The 18579-nt window shown below is 34.9% G+C and overlaps 1 protein-coding gene across 1 annotated transcript in view; it reads left to right on the plus strand.

The window, feature by feature from the left end:
- The window catches only part of LOC102801348 (macrophage mannose receptor 1-like), an 82323-nt gene that overhangs the window by 38374 nt on the left and 25370 nt on the right, over nt 1-18579 (plus strand). The window contains exons 17-26 of the mRNA XM_085493778.1: nt 591-764; nt 3645-3761; nt 8974-9090; nt 10009-10251; nt 10815-11027; nt 13373-13816; nt 14741-14895; nt 16228-16350; nt 17745-17860; nt 18239-18390. Coding sequence (XP_085349904.1) covers nt 591-764; nt 3645-3761; nt 8974-9090; nt 10009-10251; nt 10815-11027; nt 13373-13816; nt 14741-14895; nt 16228-16350; nt 17745-17860; nt 18239-18390 — 1854 coding nt within the window. The remainder of the gene's footprint in view (nt 1-590; nt 765-3644; nt 3762-8973; nt 9091-10008; nt 10252-10814; nt 11028-13372; nt 13817-14740; nt 14896-16227; nt 16351-17744; nt 17861-18238; nt 18391-18579) is intronic.

Here is an 18579-nt window from a genome sequence, read left to right on the forward strand (position 1 = left end):
GTCAGAAAGTACCAGGATGCATGACCTTTAGGGGTCAGAAAGTACCAGGATGCATGACCTTTAGGGGTCAGAAAGTACCAGGATGCATGACCTTTAGCTGACCCATCCATGCAGACTATTAAATGCTGCTATGCAAATATCATGATAGTCAAAAGAAAATTGTGTTATTGGGAATCTGATGAATGTATTTACCATTATCGTATTTGATTTATTAGTTTTATTAGTGGCATGTATGTTCAGATGTCTGTCTATTGTCAAAATTAGTTGCTTACCCAAAATCCTGTATACAATAAATGCAATTTCTTAGTTAAGTGCATTTATATTAGAGATGTGCAAATATTTGGAACATTGTATTTGAATTTTTTATTAAAAAATTAACAAACAAGTATAGTATAAATTTATGCATAAAATTTTGTTTCACACAGAAAGCTAAAGAAGCAAGGAAGCTTACTATTAAAAATATCAAAATGCTGGTTGACTAAAATGTGAATAAAAGATGTGTGTAGATTATAATCAAGTCAATGTGAATAAAAGATTGGAACACTGATGTAATTGAAGTGTTTAATTTTATATTTTTGCTTTTTTTTCAGCTGTGTTGAATCCTCGGTGTGGATCAGGTTATGAATTCAATGCAGACACCTTTGTTTGTTACAAATATGTTTTTGATGCTGAAGTCACATGGGAACAAGCAGAGGAAAGCTGCAGAAGAACAGGAGGACATTTATTGAGTATTAAAGACAACAGAGAACAAATATACATCAATGGTAAAATATCTACCCAATCAACTTAATTTAAGAAAATCGATTTAAAAAATAATAATCATCAAATATCCTTTTTATTGATCTATATTATTTATTTTTTGCTTTTTGTGAAAAGACACTTTAGCTGTTTTGTATGACTAGTTCAATCAGAGGTACATTACTTGGGGTTTGCAACTCGCATAGTACATAGTATTGTGACATCATGTCAAGATCCCATTCAAGTCTCATCTCGTAGATAGCGAGACTGAGGCTATGACCTTCTGACATGATATACCGTACTCGACCGCGAAAGCGCCCAGGGGCCTCAACTCAGAAAATCACGATTTTTTGGGGTGGGCGCTTACCCGAGCACCCCCCTCGAAAAAGAGTGCAAATGAGAAATTTGATTCATCAAGTGACAGATTACGTCTTTGAGGGAAATCAAATTACGAAATTAGTTGAGTCGTCATTGATTTTCACATGAAGAAACGGGAATGATCACAACAAATATGCACATTTTATTAAAATATTAATTACGTACCACCAGAATTTACGAAATTAAAAACATTTGAGTCTGTTGGAACATAGTCGAAGTCAAAATTGTCATATTATCTCCACTGACGAAGGTGTTTGATCGTACGCAAACTCTCGATGAAAATCACTTTCCGCCATGATGCATTTGCAGATTTCACCTGCAGCGGCATCCTTTGACCTAATGGGTCAAATTGGTTATTAACCAATCACAATGCTGTGTTGTACTGACGCAATTCTTCGGAAATTCCCGAAGACGTTCCGGTAACGCAATGCGGAAGTGAATTATCAATGTCGAAGTACGATCTGTTGGGATTGATTTCAGCGAATAAACGACATAGTTTTTCCAAAAAACTAGTAACTAGCCATTTTTGAGAGGTAAACTGTATATGGCATGAAATATTTACCGCATTTTACTTGTATTAACAGGTCATTGTCGAAGCGTAGTTTACGCATGGTTACCGTGTTCTACGCATTCACAACATGTTCACAACGGTCGATAACCACGCTGTATCATATAAAAAAACGATTACCAAGATTCGTTACGCAAGACCAAGTTTTAAATTAGTTGCATTTTGAAGGGGTGGGCGCTTTGCCGAATGTGACCCCAAATATAAAAATTGCGCAAAAGTGGGGGGTGGGCGCTTGCCCGGGCATGGGCGGTAACGCGGTCGAGTATGGTATATCAATGTTCAAGGTTTGTAATGAAAAAATAAAACTTTTCTTGCCACTATCATAGTGAAAAATGTAATACATCAAAAATGTACAGAAAATATAGTTCTCGTAATCCATCATATCGTGAGCAGCTATTTTGATCCACCTGGACATCCCAGTATCCTAGTTATCTCGGGCATGCGCATTCGCATTTTTCTGAGTTGGAACGCTTATGCGAGAGCGAGATTGTAACGGGATCTTGGTATCATGTCACTGTAGTTACAAACCCCAAGTAATGTACCTCTGGTTCAATATAAAACATAGGAAAACATGTATTTTCACCCCTTCAGGGAAAATAGCGAAAATAAATTCCAAATATAGTACTTTGCAGTATTGAATTAAATCAAAATCAATTATGCAAATGAGTTTGATGTTATGTGGCTTCATCCTCTTATCATACCTCTATGCTCTTATTAATATCAAATATAAGTTTATAAATTTGATGTTTGTTAAAGTTCAAACACAAGTGGATAAGTAGTCACAAAATAGAATTTAATTGGAAAACTAATACTGTGGAATACTTTATTTTCGCTGATATTAATTTTCGCTGAAAAGACTTTTTGGGCGTTTTGCCTGGAATTTATTTTCACTTATTTTGATGAGTTTAATGTGAAATATAGGGGAAAAAAGTATATTTGCTGGATTTTATTTTCACGGAATCATTCCTTCAGCGAAAATAGCGAAAATAAATTCCAAGCAAAAATAAAGTATTCTACAGTAAATAAATAAGGTAAGTCAAACTTATAGAAAGGCAAACAAAGTACAATGACACTGGTCACATGACAGAAATGCTGTTTTTGAGCTAATTGACAGGAACAAATATATTAAAACCTCACCTATGTATATGACATAAAAGATAAACTTGTAATGTCTCAATTCTGCTTTTATGTAACTAGTTTTACGTTACATAATTTTACGTAACATATCTAATATGTAACTTACATATACAGCATTTCATTTATTTTTCATATACTATTTCACGACAGGGACTGTCATATATCATATGTTATCTTAAAGTAGAAGCCTAGTCATAATTTATGACAAAATTGGTCATAAATCGCATGACAATGTTCATTAGTTTATTATGTACAATCATGAAGCTAATGTCTCATAGTACAATGAAATAGCATTATTTTGTGTGTTACAGTTATGCTTTTTCAGAAACGTGTCCTAATATTTTATGAAAATTGCTATTTTTAGAACAATTCCATAGAACACAATGATAAAGAAAAATTGCATTTTTTGACACTTTTTTAAAACCCAGATTTTCTAAATAATTCAGAACAACAAAAAGTACTCCACCATTAACAATATATGATTTTTTCAGCCTATGTCACCAGGCTAGATTTTGAGATATTGCATAATATCTCTGCCATAAACTTGTGGTAAAACTGTTATAATAGTGTCAAAGTGGCGACTTTCCACTAAAATACAACCACCAATTTCTCGAAAAAAAGGCTGGTGACCCTCAACTTTTTTAGGTCAATATCTTTCTATTGCCTTGGAGTACATGTACAATTTATTGCAAAATGAATAAATTCTGGGTTTTTTAATTTATAGGTAATCTTCTGCCTTAATAGAAGGATCTGTTCATCCTTATTTCAATAACTTTCCTACAGTTAGAAGTTATCATTGCAGAGTTAATGTTTTACTCTGTAGGTCGTTTGTACGGCGTGAATTCTCCAAAACTGTGGATTGGGGCAAATGATAGATCCAGTGAAGGAGGATGGGAATGGAGTGATGGAACACCATTCGCATATTTTAACTGGGATACAGGTAATCAGAATCTTACATGAGACTTATACATTTTCTGTAATATATGGTATACATTAGAATGAAACACCTTTCGCATATTTTAACTGGGATACCAGGTATGTACGACCTAGAAATAGTGCCGTATGCGAGTACCAAGTTGCGAGTCACAAGTAGCAAAATATGCCATATGCTAGTGGTAAAAACGGCATATGCGAGTGGTAAAATGTATTGTTTGCTAGTAGCAAAAAAGCCCTATGCGAGGGGTAATACAAAGGCTTGTAACGTTTTCTTATAATATAACAACGTACGTTCAATTGTGTTTTATCACATTAAAATCAAATATTTAAATGGCAGCGCGCGACACAAGAATTCTGTGACCCTTCGATTCTATGCAAACGACTGAACGAACTTTTTGATATAAACACTTAAATGAATAATAAACAAAAAGCACTGGAAATAGTAGTTAAAGCTGCTTTTATTTGCGACCTTCGCAATGTAATCCGCGTACACTAGTCGACTGTAATATTGAGTACAGGGCGGTGTACGCCGGTTGACACCTAGGCTAGATCGCAATGACACCTATTTGCTACCACTATTTTTATATATGAATCACCCCTAAATTAAAAACCTTAACAGCATCATGCCAATATTAACCAACCATGTACACATCATTTCATAACCATGGTAAATATTTGATTTTACTGTGATATTATAAGCAAACGTTACAAGCCTTTGTATTACCCCTCGCATAGGGCTTTTTTGCTACTAGCAAACGATACATTTTACCACTCGCATATGCCGTTTTTACCACTAGCATATGGCATATTTTGCTACTTGCGACTCGCAACTTGGTACTCACATATGGCACTATTTCTAGGTCGTACATACCTCGGGATACAGGTAATCAGAATCTTACTTGAGACTTATACATTTTCTGTAATATATGGTATACAATTATGAAGATCAAAGTATTATGATTAATCTTGGCTACATTTGAGCAGTTTACATGATTTTGTCATCGTAACACCATAAGTTACAGCATACCGTAATTTTGCCATATTGCAGTGGGTATTTTTATCCTATTATATTAGGAAATATAACTTCCAACTATAGAACGATTACGCGTGTAAGCGCTCTCTAATAATAATAAAAAAACCATGGCTGCCCTCAAGGTTTGACCGGACCCCACACAAAGAAGTTCGCAAAATCTGTTCTAAACATTTTGGATTTTGGCATGATGTATTCCTGGGAGAAAAAGTTGTATAATATTAAGGTTATTATGAGGATACTGCAAAGTATGCACTCAGACAGTACATGGTCGCATCGACCTCTGCTGCATGTCAGTCGATGCTCCTGCTGTACTGTCTTTGTGCATACTACGCAGTATCTTTGTAATAACCTCATAATATCACAAATAGTGAGACACAATCCACTGTGTATTGTATGTTGAGAATACATTACTGTACTGTACAGTGAAGATGCATTACTGTGTATTGTATGTTGAGAATACATTACTGTACTGTACAGTGAAGATGCATTACTGTGTATTGTATGTTGAGAATACATTACTGTACTGTACAGTGAAGATGCATTACTGTGTATTAATTGTATGTTGAGAATACATTACTGTACAGTGAAGATGCATTACTGTGTATTGTATGTTGAGAATACATTACTGTACTGTACAGTGAAGATGCATTACTGTGTATTAATTGTATGTTGAGAATACATTACTGTACAGTGAAGATGCATTACTGTGTATTGTATGTTGAGAATACATTACTGTACTGTACAGTGAAGATGCATTACTGTGTATTAATTGTATGTTGAGAATACATTACTGTACTGTACAGTGAAGATGCATTACTGTGTATTGTATGTTGAGAATACATTACTGTACTGTACAGTGAAGATGCATTACTGTGTATTAATTGTATGTTGAGAATACATTACTGTACAGTGAAGATGCATTACAGTGTATTGTATGTTGAGAATACATTACTGTACTGTACAGTGAAGATGCATTACTGTGTATTAATTGTATGTTGATAATACATTACTGTACAGTGAAGATGCATTACAGTGTATTGTATGTTGAGAATACATTACTGTACTGTACAGTGAAGATGCATTACTGTGTATTGTATGTTGAGAATACATTACTGTACTGTACAGTGAAGATGCATTAATGTATTCTCAACATATAATACATATAATACACAGTAATGTTGAGAATATATTACTGTACTGTACTGTGAAGATGCATTACAGTGTATTGTATGTTGAGAATACATTACTGTACTGTACAGTGAAGATGCATTACTGTCTATTGTATGTTGAGAATACATTACTGTACTGTACAGTGAAGATGCATTACTGTGTATTGTATGTTGAGAATACATTACTGTACTGTACAGTTAAGATGCATTACTGTGTATTACATGTTGAGAATACATTACTGTACTGTACTGTGAAGATGCATTACTGTGTATTGTATGTTGAGAATACATTACTGTACAGTTCAGTGAAGATGCATTACTGTGTATTGTATGTTGAGAATACATTACTGTACTGTACTGTGAAGATGCATTACTGTGTATTGTATGTTGAGAATACATTACTGTACTGTACAGTGAAGATGCATTACTGTGTATTACATGTTGAGAATACATTACTGTACTGTACTGTACTGTGAAGATGCATCACTGTGTATTGTATGTTGAGAATACATTACTGTACTGTACTGTGACGATGCATTACTGTTTATTGTATGTTGAGAATACATTACTGTACTGTACTGTGAAGATGCATCACTGTGTATTGTATGTTGAGAATACATTACTGTACTGTACAGTGAAGATGCATTACTGTGTATTGTATGTTGACAATACATTACTGTACTGTACAGTGAAGATGCATTACTGTGTATTACATGTTGAGAATACATTACTGTACTGTACTGTACTGTGAAGATGCATTACTGTGTATTGTATGTTGAGAATACATTACTGTACTGTACTGTGAAGATGCATTACTGTGTATTGTATGTTGAGAATACACTACTGTACTGTACAGTGAAGATGCATTACTGTGTATTGTATGTCAAGAATACATTACTGTACTGTACAGTGAAGATGCATTACTGTGTATTACATGTTGAGAATACATTACTGTACTGTACTGTACTGTGACGATGCATTACTGTTTATTGTATGTTGAGAATACATTACTGTACTGTACTGTACTGTTAAGATGCATTACTGTGTATTGTATGTTGAGAATACATTACTGTACTGTACTGTGAAGATGCATTACTGTGTATTGTATGTTGAGAATACATTACTGTACTGTACAGTGAAGATGCATTACTGTGTATTGTATGTTGAGAATACATTACTGTACTGTACTGTGAAGATGCATTACTGTGTATTCTATGTTGAGAATACATTACTGTACTGTACTGTGACGATGCATTACTGTTTATTGTATGTTGAGAATACATTACTGTACTGTACTGTACTGTGAAGATGCATCACTGTGTATTGTATGTTGAGAATACATTACTGTACTGTACAGTGAAGATGCATTACTGTGTATTGTATGTTGAGAATACATTGCTGTACTGTACTGTACTGTGAAGATGCATTTCTGTGTATTGTATGTTGAGAATACATTACTGTACTGTACTGTACTGTGAAGATGCATTACTGTGTATTGTATGTTGAGAATACATTACTGTACTGTACTGTGAAGATGCATTACAGTGTATTGTATGTTGAGAATACATTACTGTACTGTACATACAGTGAAGATGCATTACTGTGTATTGTATGTTGAGAATACATTACTGTACTGTACAGTGAAGATGCATTACTGTGTATTGTATGTTGAGAATACATTGCTGTACTGTACTGTACTGTGAAGATGCATTTCTGTGTATTGTATGTTGAGAATACATTACTGTACTGTACTGTACTGTACTGTACTGTGAAGATGCATTACAGTGTATTATATGTTGAGAATACACTACTGTACTGTACAGTGAAGATGCATTACTGTGTATTGTATGTTGAGAATGCTGTACTGTACTGTACTGTACTGTACTGTGAAGATGCATTACTGTGTATTCTATGTTGAGAATATATTACTGTACTGTACTGTAAAGATGCATTACTGTGTATTGTATGTTGAGAATACATTACTGTACTGTACAGTGAAGATGCATTACTGTGTATTGTATGTTGTGAATACATTACTGTACTGTACTGTACAGTGAAGATGCATTACTGTGTATTGTATGTTGAGAATACATTACTGTACAGTACAGTGAAGATGCATTACTGTGTATTGTATTTTGAGAATACATTACTGTACTGTACAGTGAAGATGCATTACTGTGTATTGTATTTTGAGAATACATTACTGTACTGTACAGTGAAGATGCATTACTGTGTATTTCATGTTGAGAATACATTACTGTATAGCGTGAAAACATTACTGTATTGTATAGTGTGAAAACATTACTGTATTGTATAGTGTGTTTACATTACTGTATTGTATGATGTGAATACATTAGTGTATTGTATGGTGTGAAAACATTACTGTATTGTATGGTATAAAAACATTACTGTATTGTATAGTGTAAAAACATTACTGTATTGTATAGCGTGAAAACATCACTGTATTGTATGGTGTGAAAACATTACTGTATTGTATGGTGTGAATACATTACTGTATTGTATGGTGTTAATACATTACTGTATTGTATAGTGTGAAAACATTACTGTATTGTATAGTGTAAAAACGTTACTGTATTGTATAGTGTAAAAACATTACTGTATTGTATATCGTGAAAACATTACTGTATTGTATGGTGTGAAAACATTACTGTATTGTATAGTGTAAAAACGTTACTGTATTGTATAGTGTAAAAACATTACTGTATTGTATATCGTGAAAACATTACTGTATTGTATGGTGTGAAAACATTACTGTATTGTATGGTGTGAAAACATTACTGTATTGTATGGTGTAAAAACATTACTGTATTGTATGGTGTGAAAACATTATTGTACAGTATGGTGTGAAAACATTCCTGTAATGTCGGCACTCAGAATTTTGCCTTGATCGTGTCACCTTGATAATCAGGGCTATATTAATAGCACTATTGCTCAGGATTAGCTGCTAGGGTTGCATTTCAAAGAGTTCATATCAACAATTCTTTTATTTTCAGATGAACCAAATGATTACAATCTTGCTGAGGACTGCACTGAGATAGTTGTTGTTAATGGTCTTTGGAATGATCATGACTGTAGTACAAACAAAATAGGATATATTTGTGAAAACAAAGGTAAAAATTGATTTTAAAAATGACAACAATTATGTGGCTCACAGAAAATACTAACTACAATCAGACCCAATATGACCTACTGTGACCCACTCTGACCTAATGTGACCTACTCTGACCTAATATGGCCTACTATGTGACCCAATATGACCTACTATGTGACCCCATTCTGACCCAATATGACCTACTATGTGACCCACTCTGACATAATGTGACCTACCGTGTGACCTACTCTGACCCAATATGACCTATTACGTGACCCACTCTGACCCAATATGACCTACATGACCCACTCTGACCTAATATGACTTATGTGACCCACTCTGACCTAATATGTGACCCACTCTAACCCAATATGACCAATGTGACCCACTCTGACCTAACATGTGACCCAATATGACCTAATATGTTACCCACTCTGAGCCAATAAGACCTATTATGTGACCCACTCTGAGCCAATATGACTACTATGTGACCCACTGTAAGCCAATATGACCTACTATGTGACCCACTCTGACCCAATATGACCTATGTGACCCAATATGACCTACTATGTTACCCACTTTGATCTACTATATGACCCATTCTGACCTAATATAACCTAATATGTGACCCAGTCTGACATACTATGTGACCTACTCCGACCCAATATGACCTGTGGGTGTTTAAAAAATATGGGGTAACTAACCAAAGGAAGGAACTGTGGTAGTCCAAAGAATGTTGTTTTTGCCACCTTACTATGGTTTTTGCATTGGTTTTTGTGTATTATGTTTTTTCATTATATCCAGCAAAGTTGACATTTACTTTGCTTTACATGAGATGGTAGTTTTCCATTTCTTGAAGTGGGAATTCTCCCACATCAGCCATGTTCTATATGCATACAAATTTGAATTTGGTGTAAACTTCCTTCTTTATTTTCAGGGTCTCTTATTGACTACTTTAATGTGTACCATGACTCAGCACTAGCATCTGACAATATAATAGAAAACATTGAAGGCGTATATCCTGATTATTGTGCTGACGTATGCGCCTATGACCCCGGCCGAGCCTGTAAATCATTTGATTACGATAAAGTTAATTTGGCATGTAATTTATATACAAGCAATCTCCAAGATGGTTCTCTATCAACGTATCCAAATGATCCCTATGATTATTATGAAGTAGGTATGTAATATATCATTTTGTTTATATTATTATTATAAATCAATCTTAAAATCTGTGTTAATTCTCTTAGACTATAATGACATGGATCTACCAAGCTGAAATGTTCGAAAAATTATGCCTTAATTTAAAATTAAATGGTATATCTTTTTCTGAAATATGTGGTGGCTGTTTGGTTTGTGAAAGTTTGGGGTGCGGCTTATATTGCAGGCTTTTTCCTGGGATCAAAACTTGTCAATTTCAACATGAAACAATGTCTCAAGTTAGGGGTGTGGCTTCTATTAAAGCTGCTGCCTCAAATATGATTTTTACGGTAGTCACATTTCTGACATATGTACCTCCCACACATGGTATTTCATTCCGGTTTTGTTGGACTTTCAGATCTTGTGTAAATGTGAATCTAAAATTATAATCTTTACATGCTTTGACCATTTTTATTCAAAGATAGCAGAAATAGAGATTAAAATAGTAGATGTATGTGTGTGAGTTAGTTTTTTGGATTTGTTGACATTTAACTAACTATCTACATTTGTTTTCATGCATATCTTTCTGTATTTTTGTTTCAGTATCATTTCCTGAACCCGAGACTACAACCACCTTAGCACCAGGATCCAGATGTCAGAATGGTTGGACGTCTTATCGCAGTTCTTGCTATATTTTAATGTATACGCATATGGTTTGGTTAGATTCTCGAGATACTTGTCGTCAACTTGGGGGTGATCTAGTCACTATCAGTGATCAAAATGAAAATGATTTTGTCATTTCAATGGTTCATTCATGTAAGTTCATGTCAGTGTACAGTACTAATGGTTGAGAGTAGTCATTATGAATCACTAATGCCCAGGTGAGGTCATTATGAATCATTAATGCTCTGGCAGGAAGGTCATTATGAATCACTGATGCCCTGCTTAGAAGGTTATTATGAATCACTAATGCCCTGGTTAGAAGGTCATTATGAATCACCAATGCCCAGGTGAGAAGGTCATTATGAATCATTAATGCCCTGGTGAGAAGGTTATTATGAATCCCTAATGCCCAGGTGAGAAGGTCATTATGAATCACTAATGCCCAGGTGAGAAGGTCATTATGAATTACTAATTCCCAGGTGAGAAGGTCATTATGAATTACTAATGCCCAGGTGAGAAGGTCATTATGAATTACTAATGCCCAGGTGAGATGGTCATTATGAATTACTAATGCCCAGGTGAGATAGTCATTATGAATTACTAATGCCAAGGTGAGAATGTCATTATGAATTACTAATGCCCCGGTGAGATGGTCATTATGAATTACTAATGCCCAGGTGAGATGGTCATTACGAATTACTAATGCCCAGGTGAGATGGTCATTATGAATTACTAATGCCCTGGTTAGAAGGTCATTATGAATCACTAATGCCCTGGTTAGAAGGTTAATATGAATCACTAATGCCCAGGTGAGAAGGTTATTACGAATCACTAATGCCCAGGTGAGAAGGTCATTATGAATTAAAATGCCCAGGTAAGAAGGTCATTATGAATTACTGATGCCCAGGTGATATGGTCATTATGACCACTAATGCCCTGGTGAGAAGGTTATTATGAATCACTAATGCTCTAGTTAGCAGGTTATTATGAATCACTAATGCCCTGGTTGGCAGGTCATTATGAATCACTAATGCCCAGGTGAGATGGTCATTATGAATCACTAATGCCCAGGTGAGGTCATTATGAATCATTAATGCTCTGGCGGGAAGGTCATTATGAATCACTGATGCCCTGCTTAGAAGGTTATTATGAATCACTAATGCCCTGGTTAGCAGGTTATTATGAATCCCTAATGCCCAGGTGAGAAGGTCATTATGAATCACTAATGCCCAGGTGAGAAGGTCATTATGAATTACTAATTCCCAGGTGAGAAGGTCATTATGAATTACTAATGCCCAGGTGAGAAGGTCATTATGAATTACTAATGCCCAGGTGAGATGGTCATTATGAATTACTAATGCCCAGGTGAGATAGTCATTATGAATTACTAATGCCAAGGTGAGAATGTCATTATGAATTACTAATGCCCCGGTGAGATGGTCATTATGAATTACTAATGCCCAGGTGAGATGGTCATTACGAATTACTAATGCCCAGGTGAGATGGTCATTATGAATTACTAATGCCCTGGTTAGAAGGTCATTATGAATCACTAATGCCCTGGTTAGAAGGTTAATATGAATCACTAATGCCCAGGTGAGAAGGTTATTACGAATCACTAATGCCCAGGTGAGAAGGTCATTATGAATTAAAATGCCCAGGTAAGAAGGTCATTATGAATTACTGATGCCCAGGTGATATGGTCATTATGACCACTAATGCCCTGGTGAGAAGGTTATTATGAATCACTAATGCTCTAGTTAGCAGGTTATTATGAATCACTAATGCCCTGGTTGGCAGGTCATTATGAATCACTAATGCCCAGGTGAGATGGTCATTATGAATCACTAATGCCCAGGTGAGGTCATTATGAATCATTAATGCTCTGGCGGGAAGGTCATTATGAATCACTGATGCCCTGCTTAGAAGGTTATTATGAATCACTAATGCCCTGGTTAGAAGGTCATTATGAATCACCAATGCCCAGGTGAGAAGGTCATTATGAATCATTAATGCCCTGGTGAGAAGGTTATTATGAATCCCTAATGCCCTGGTTAGAAGGTCATTATGAATCACTAATGCCAAGGTGAGAAGGTTATTATGAATCACTAATGCCCTGGTTAGCAGGTTATTATGAATCACTAATGCCCAGGTGAGAAGCTCATTATGAATCATTAATCCTGAGGTTGGGTGAACATAATGAATTACTAATGCCCTGGTGAAAAACCCATTATAAATTACTAATGCCCTGAGAAGAGAGGCCATCACAATCACTAATGCCTGCCTGGGTGGACATTGTGAATTACTGATGCCAATGTGTGGTGACATTATAAATCATGGGTCTTCTGTTGGGAGTGATCATTATGAATTACCGGTAACCTTGGACCATATTTTGAGCTAGGGTTACCACTATAAATCACTGGTTCACAGCTGGGTAAGGCAGAAAATCAGTCCTGATGAGACATTTTCAATAACCCAATTATGTTTTTATTGTGCAGCTTGTGAAGAGTATCATTCAGATGGTACAAGTGATGAGTATGGTTATAAGTTTGTCCCAACACCGGTTACAAATACCAGAGTTACCTTTGATGTAATGGCTGGCAGTGATGTTCATGTTTCACTCTCTGAGTTCCCGGAATACTCTGGTGAAGATCAGCCCATGTACCAAATAGTGATTGGTGGGTGGAGCAATTCTCGGTCTGTAATCAGACTATGCACTGCTTGTGATCATAAAGCCGACGAGCAAACTCCTGGAATATTATCTGCAACAGAGTGGAGAGGATTCTGGATTATATTCACGAATGGTTTTATCAGAGTTGGACGGCAAGGAGAGGGCGCTTTTATGGAGTGGCAGGATCCTAACCCTTTGCCTGTTTATTACGTGGGATATAGCACAGGATATGGTCACACTGGAGAATTCCGTTTCTGTACTGCATATTCAGGTAAATATATCTTAAGTTCTTATCATTTTGGTTCTGTGTTACATGGAGAAAAATTTTGACAAAAAAAGCTTCATTGGAATAATTACATATTTTTTATCTCTCACCATATGTTACAGCGTATCGTAATTTTGCTGTACTTTATGGAATATTTTCATCCTACCATATTAGAAAATGTGAATTCCAAATATGGAATGATTACTCATTAAGTGTTCTCTAACAATAAAAGCAAACATGGCTGCCACCATAGTTTGACCGGACTACACACAAAGAAGTTCGCTGATTCTGTTCTAAACTTTTTGGATTTCGGCATTCCCATGGTGTATCCTTAATACATAATATAATAATAAGAGTAATATGGGGATACCAAAATATATGCACCGTACGCATCAACCCTTGTATTCTGAATTTTTAATTTGTTTTCTTCTGTCTTTCTTTCTGAAGACACATTCTCTGTTCAAGTGTTAAGATTAGGAAATCTTTTGGCCTGAAAATCAGCATCACAAAGCGTGTGATTTTCGACCATTGTGTGTAAATAAATGCCATAAATTTTATGGTAATGATAACGTATAGTATTCAGTACTTGGTATAGTACTTGGTTTAATAATATTTTTGTGGAATCCATTTGTTTACAATAAATTTCATTCATCTGTTTTGATGGTATGATATATATTAGATCATGTTGTTTTTAGTGAGGTGACGATCCTCGGAAAAAACAAAATTGTAGTTTAGTGACAAGGGAAATTTATATTGTAATTTATAACCATATACACTGTTTATTTGGGGAACAAACATACTATTTGATCTTACTCTACTGGATTATTATTTACGAAGGCAGAACAAATTGAGAAATTGTCTATGGCTTCCATAGACTTGCGATGCTTACTTAGTGGCGTGCCAATACATGCTTTTTCTGTTAACTTTCAGAGAATGACTCAATATGGATAGGTTTGAATGACTTGCGTCATCAAAGGTTGTTTGAATGGAGTGACTTAAGTCAAGTTACATACACAAATTGGAATAATGGTGAACCCAATAATTGGAATGGCCGAGATGAACAGTGTGTTAATATGCTTGTTGACGTAAGTCAGAACATTAACCTTAATATTTGAATGCAACTTGCTGTCTAATTAGATGGTTTGAATTCAATATGGTATGTGGTTGGAAAGTTTGACTTCAATATGGTATGTGACTGGATGGTTTGAATTCAATGTGGTATGTAACTGAATGGTTTGAATTAAATGTGTTATGTAACTTGATGGTTTGAATTCAATATGGTATGTGATTGGAAGGTTTGACTTCAATATGGTATGTGATTGAATGGTTTGAATTCAATGTGGTATATAACTGAATGGTTTAAATTAAATGTGGTATGTAACTTGATGGTTTGAATTCAATATGGTATGTGATTGGAAGGTTTGACTTCAATGTATAAAATTGGATGGTTTGAATTCAATATGGTATGTGATTGGAAGGTTTAACTTCATGTGGTATAAAATTGGGTGGTTTGAATTCAATATGGTATGTGATTGGATGGTTTGAATTCAATGTGTTATGAAACTGGGTGGCTTGAATTCAATGCGGTTTGTAACTGGGTGGTTTGAATTCAATATGGTATAACATTGGACGGTTTGAATTCAATGTGGTATGTGATTGAATGGTTTGAATTCAATGTGTTATGTAACTGGATGGTTTGAATTCAATGCGGTTTGTAACTGTTTGGTTTTAATTCAATGTGGTATAAAATTTGGTGGTTTGAATTCAATTCATGTGACCAAGTGGTTTTAATTTAATGTGTCATTGGATGGTTTGAATTCAGTGTGTGTGACTGGGTTCAACATATGGCATATGTATAACATTTTTTGGTTTAAACTACATGTTATGTGGTTAGATGCTTTAAATTCAACATGGTATGTGATTGAATGGTTTGAATTCAATATGTGTGATTGTGGATGTTTTGAGTTCAACATATGTCATATGTATATGAATAATTGGTTTGAATTCAACATGGCATGTGATTGGATGATTTGAATTAAATGTGTGTGATTGGATGGTTTGAATTGAATGTGTGTGATTGGATGGTTTGAATTCAATGTGTGTGATGAGATGGTTTGAATTGAATGTGTGTGATTGGATGGTTTGAATTCAATGTGTGTGATTGGATGGTTTGAATTCAATGTGGTTTGAATTGAATGTGTGTGATTGGATGGTTTGAATTCAATGTGTGTGATTGGATGGTTTGAGTTCAATATGGTTTGTGATTTGATGGTTTAATTCAGTGTGTACATGTATGATTGAATCTTTCAAATCCAGATATGGATCGTTTAATTGTTTAATTTTTGCTTTGAATCACAAAGTCTGTGTTGTGCAACTGACTTGGCCATTACAGAACTCTATTTTGTCTTTCCTAACAGGGTTCTGCAGCAGGGTTATGGAATGACGAGTTGTGCCAATATTATCTAAAAGCAGTTTGTGAGAAGGACAAAGAGGTGTTACCTCCAACTACACCTGGATCATCCATTGATCTCTGTGATGCAGTAAGTTATATAATGCCACAATTAAAATCTTGTTTACAAACCTAAGATATTATATCTGTGCTAAACTGTTCAGTTAGATGGATCAAAATAATGTACTGAACTTGTAAGCTATAGACATGCTACTTACATTCTTAAATATTTAAATATTGTCGTGGCAACAAACTGTTATAACCATGTGTAAGTACAGACTTGACATGCTACTTACATTGTTAAACATTTGCGTGTTGTCATGACAACAAACTGTTATAACCAAGTGGAGGCAGACTGGACATGCTACTTACATTATTAAACATTTGCATGATTCACAAAAATCATTTGACTTTAGCTTTATATTTATTTGTATTTGTGCTCTTCAGGTCTTATAGTAAACTGACATGTCCTATTAGGAATGAATACATTTTTCCAAAACTGTTTTCTCATTCAGAATATTGTGGCTAGTCTACATGCTGCTATGTTTTCGCAGCATTTTGATTTTTTTAATGATATAAAAAGTAGACGTTACGTATCACCTAATGAGCGTATATTACCGATAGACAGCGATGATCCTCGTCTTTTTCGATATGGTACTCAGAGTGATGTACACAACATGTGTAAAATACATTGTTTTCATGAAATTTAAACATGTGCTGCGGGACATCCACCGCCATTTAAAATGTTGTAATTAGCAGGGGTTTCATTAAGAGCCGGCTGCCGGCCATATGACTTGCTACAAACCCATATTGGTCGTCTACTCTCTGTCCCCGACTGCCTACACCGGCCGGTTTGCGCTGCCGAGAGCCATTTTATTTTTTTGTTGGCCTGTTGTTACAGGATGTTGGCCTGCTATTAAATGCATTTGTGAAACCCCTGATTTAGTCACAACTTTCCTTCCCTTCCCAAACCCGACCCGTTTTGCTTCCTTTTCATTTATTTAAATTAGTACTGATTTTTCTCCCCATCCCTCAAATTATATTTGCTACTAATTTTCTGGTAGATACCATTGTCTTATTTCATTTTTGGAGTTTTACCCTCTATTTGTGTAATGTTTTGTGTATTTTAGGGCAAGGTACTCACAGTTTAACATGTTTTGTGTATTATAGGGCAAGGTACTCACAGTTTAATAAGTTTTGTGTATTATAGGGCAAGATACTCACAGTTTAACATGTTTTGTGTATTATAGGGCAAGCACAGTTTAACATGTTTTGTGTATTATAGGGCAAGGTACTCACAGTTTAATATGTTTTGTGTATTATAGGGCAAGGTACTCACAGTTTAACATGTTTTGTGTATTATAGGGCAAGGTACTCCCAGTTTAACATGTTTTGTGTATTATAGGGCAAGGTACTCACAGTTTAATATGTTTTGTGTATTATAGGGCAAGGTACTCACAGTTTAACATGTTTTGTGTATTATAGGGATGGTTTGGTCATGGCTCTTCTTGTTATAAATTTAACATGATACCAATTCAGTGGAACAGTGCCCAAATAGAATGTGAAACATATCAAGGAAATCTAGTGTCAATCAATGACAAGTGAGTGTTAAATGATAATAAATAAAATGATAAGTGAATAGCTTTCACACTTAGTTATTGAAAGTTTGTACAGGACGGTTGTTTTCTAAATTTGAATGAAAAACTAGTGATAACAAGCAAGACAATAATAACCACTGTGTTTGTGGATATATGTATAATAGGATTGTACAACAGACAAAACTTAGTGAAAGTCTACATGTAGGATTCTAGAGAAATTTTCTCGGCTACAATTTTTTTGTGATTTTAACTCAAATCAAATTTGTGAAATTAAAGTGGTTTGTTTATGATGCCCCTCATTAAAATTATTTTATAATGGCAGAAATATGATTTCTCATTTTGTATTTCAAAGCTTTAACTACTGTTGGATTTTCTTTTCAGCGTTGAACAGTCCTTCTTGAATTCAAAACTGAGTCAGATTTCTAATGGTGAAAGTTACTGGGTTGGATTAAATGATTTAGGTGTTTCTGGAGTGTATGAATGGAGTGATGGACAAAAAGTGACTTACACCAACTGGGGAGTAAATCAACCAGGTCAGTCACTGACAGTTTATGCATCTAATAGATAGTAAATAAAGCTCTTTTAGTTTATATTTATATGTACTTGTTAGTTAATCAAACATCTTAGTTTTCTTGTAGTTTGTATATGTACTAGATAGTTGATCAACAAAGTTATATAGTACATGGTAGTTTATACATTCATTGGGTAGTTCATCAACCTGG

The sequence above is a fragment of the Saccoglossus kowalevskii genome, chromosome 19 (assembly GCF_978046115.1).
Source record: "Saccoglossus kowalevskii chromosome 19, keSacKowa6.1, whole genome shotgun sequence".
NCBI lineage: Eukaryota > Metazoa > Hemichordata > Enteropneusta > Harrimaniidae > Saccoglossus > Saccoglossus kowalevskii.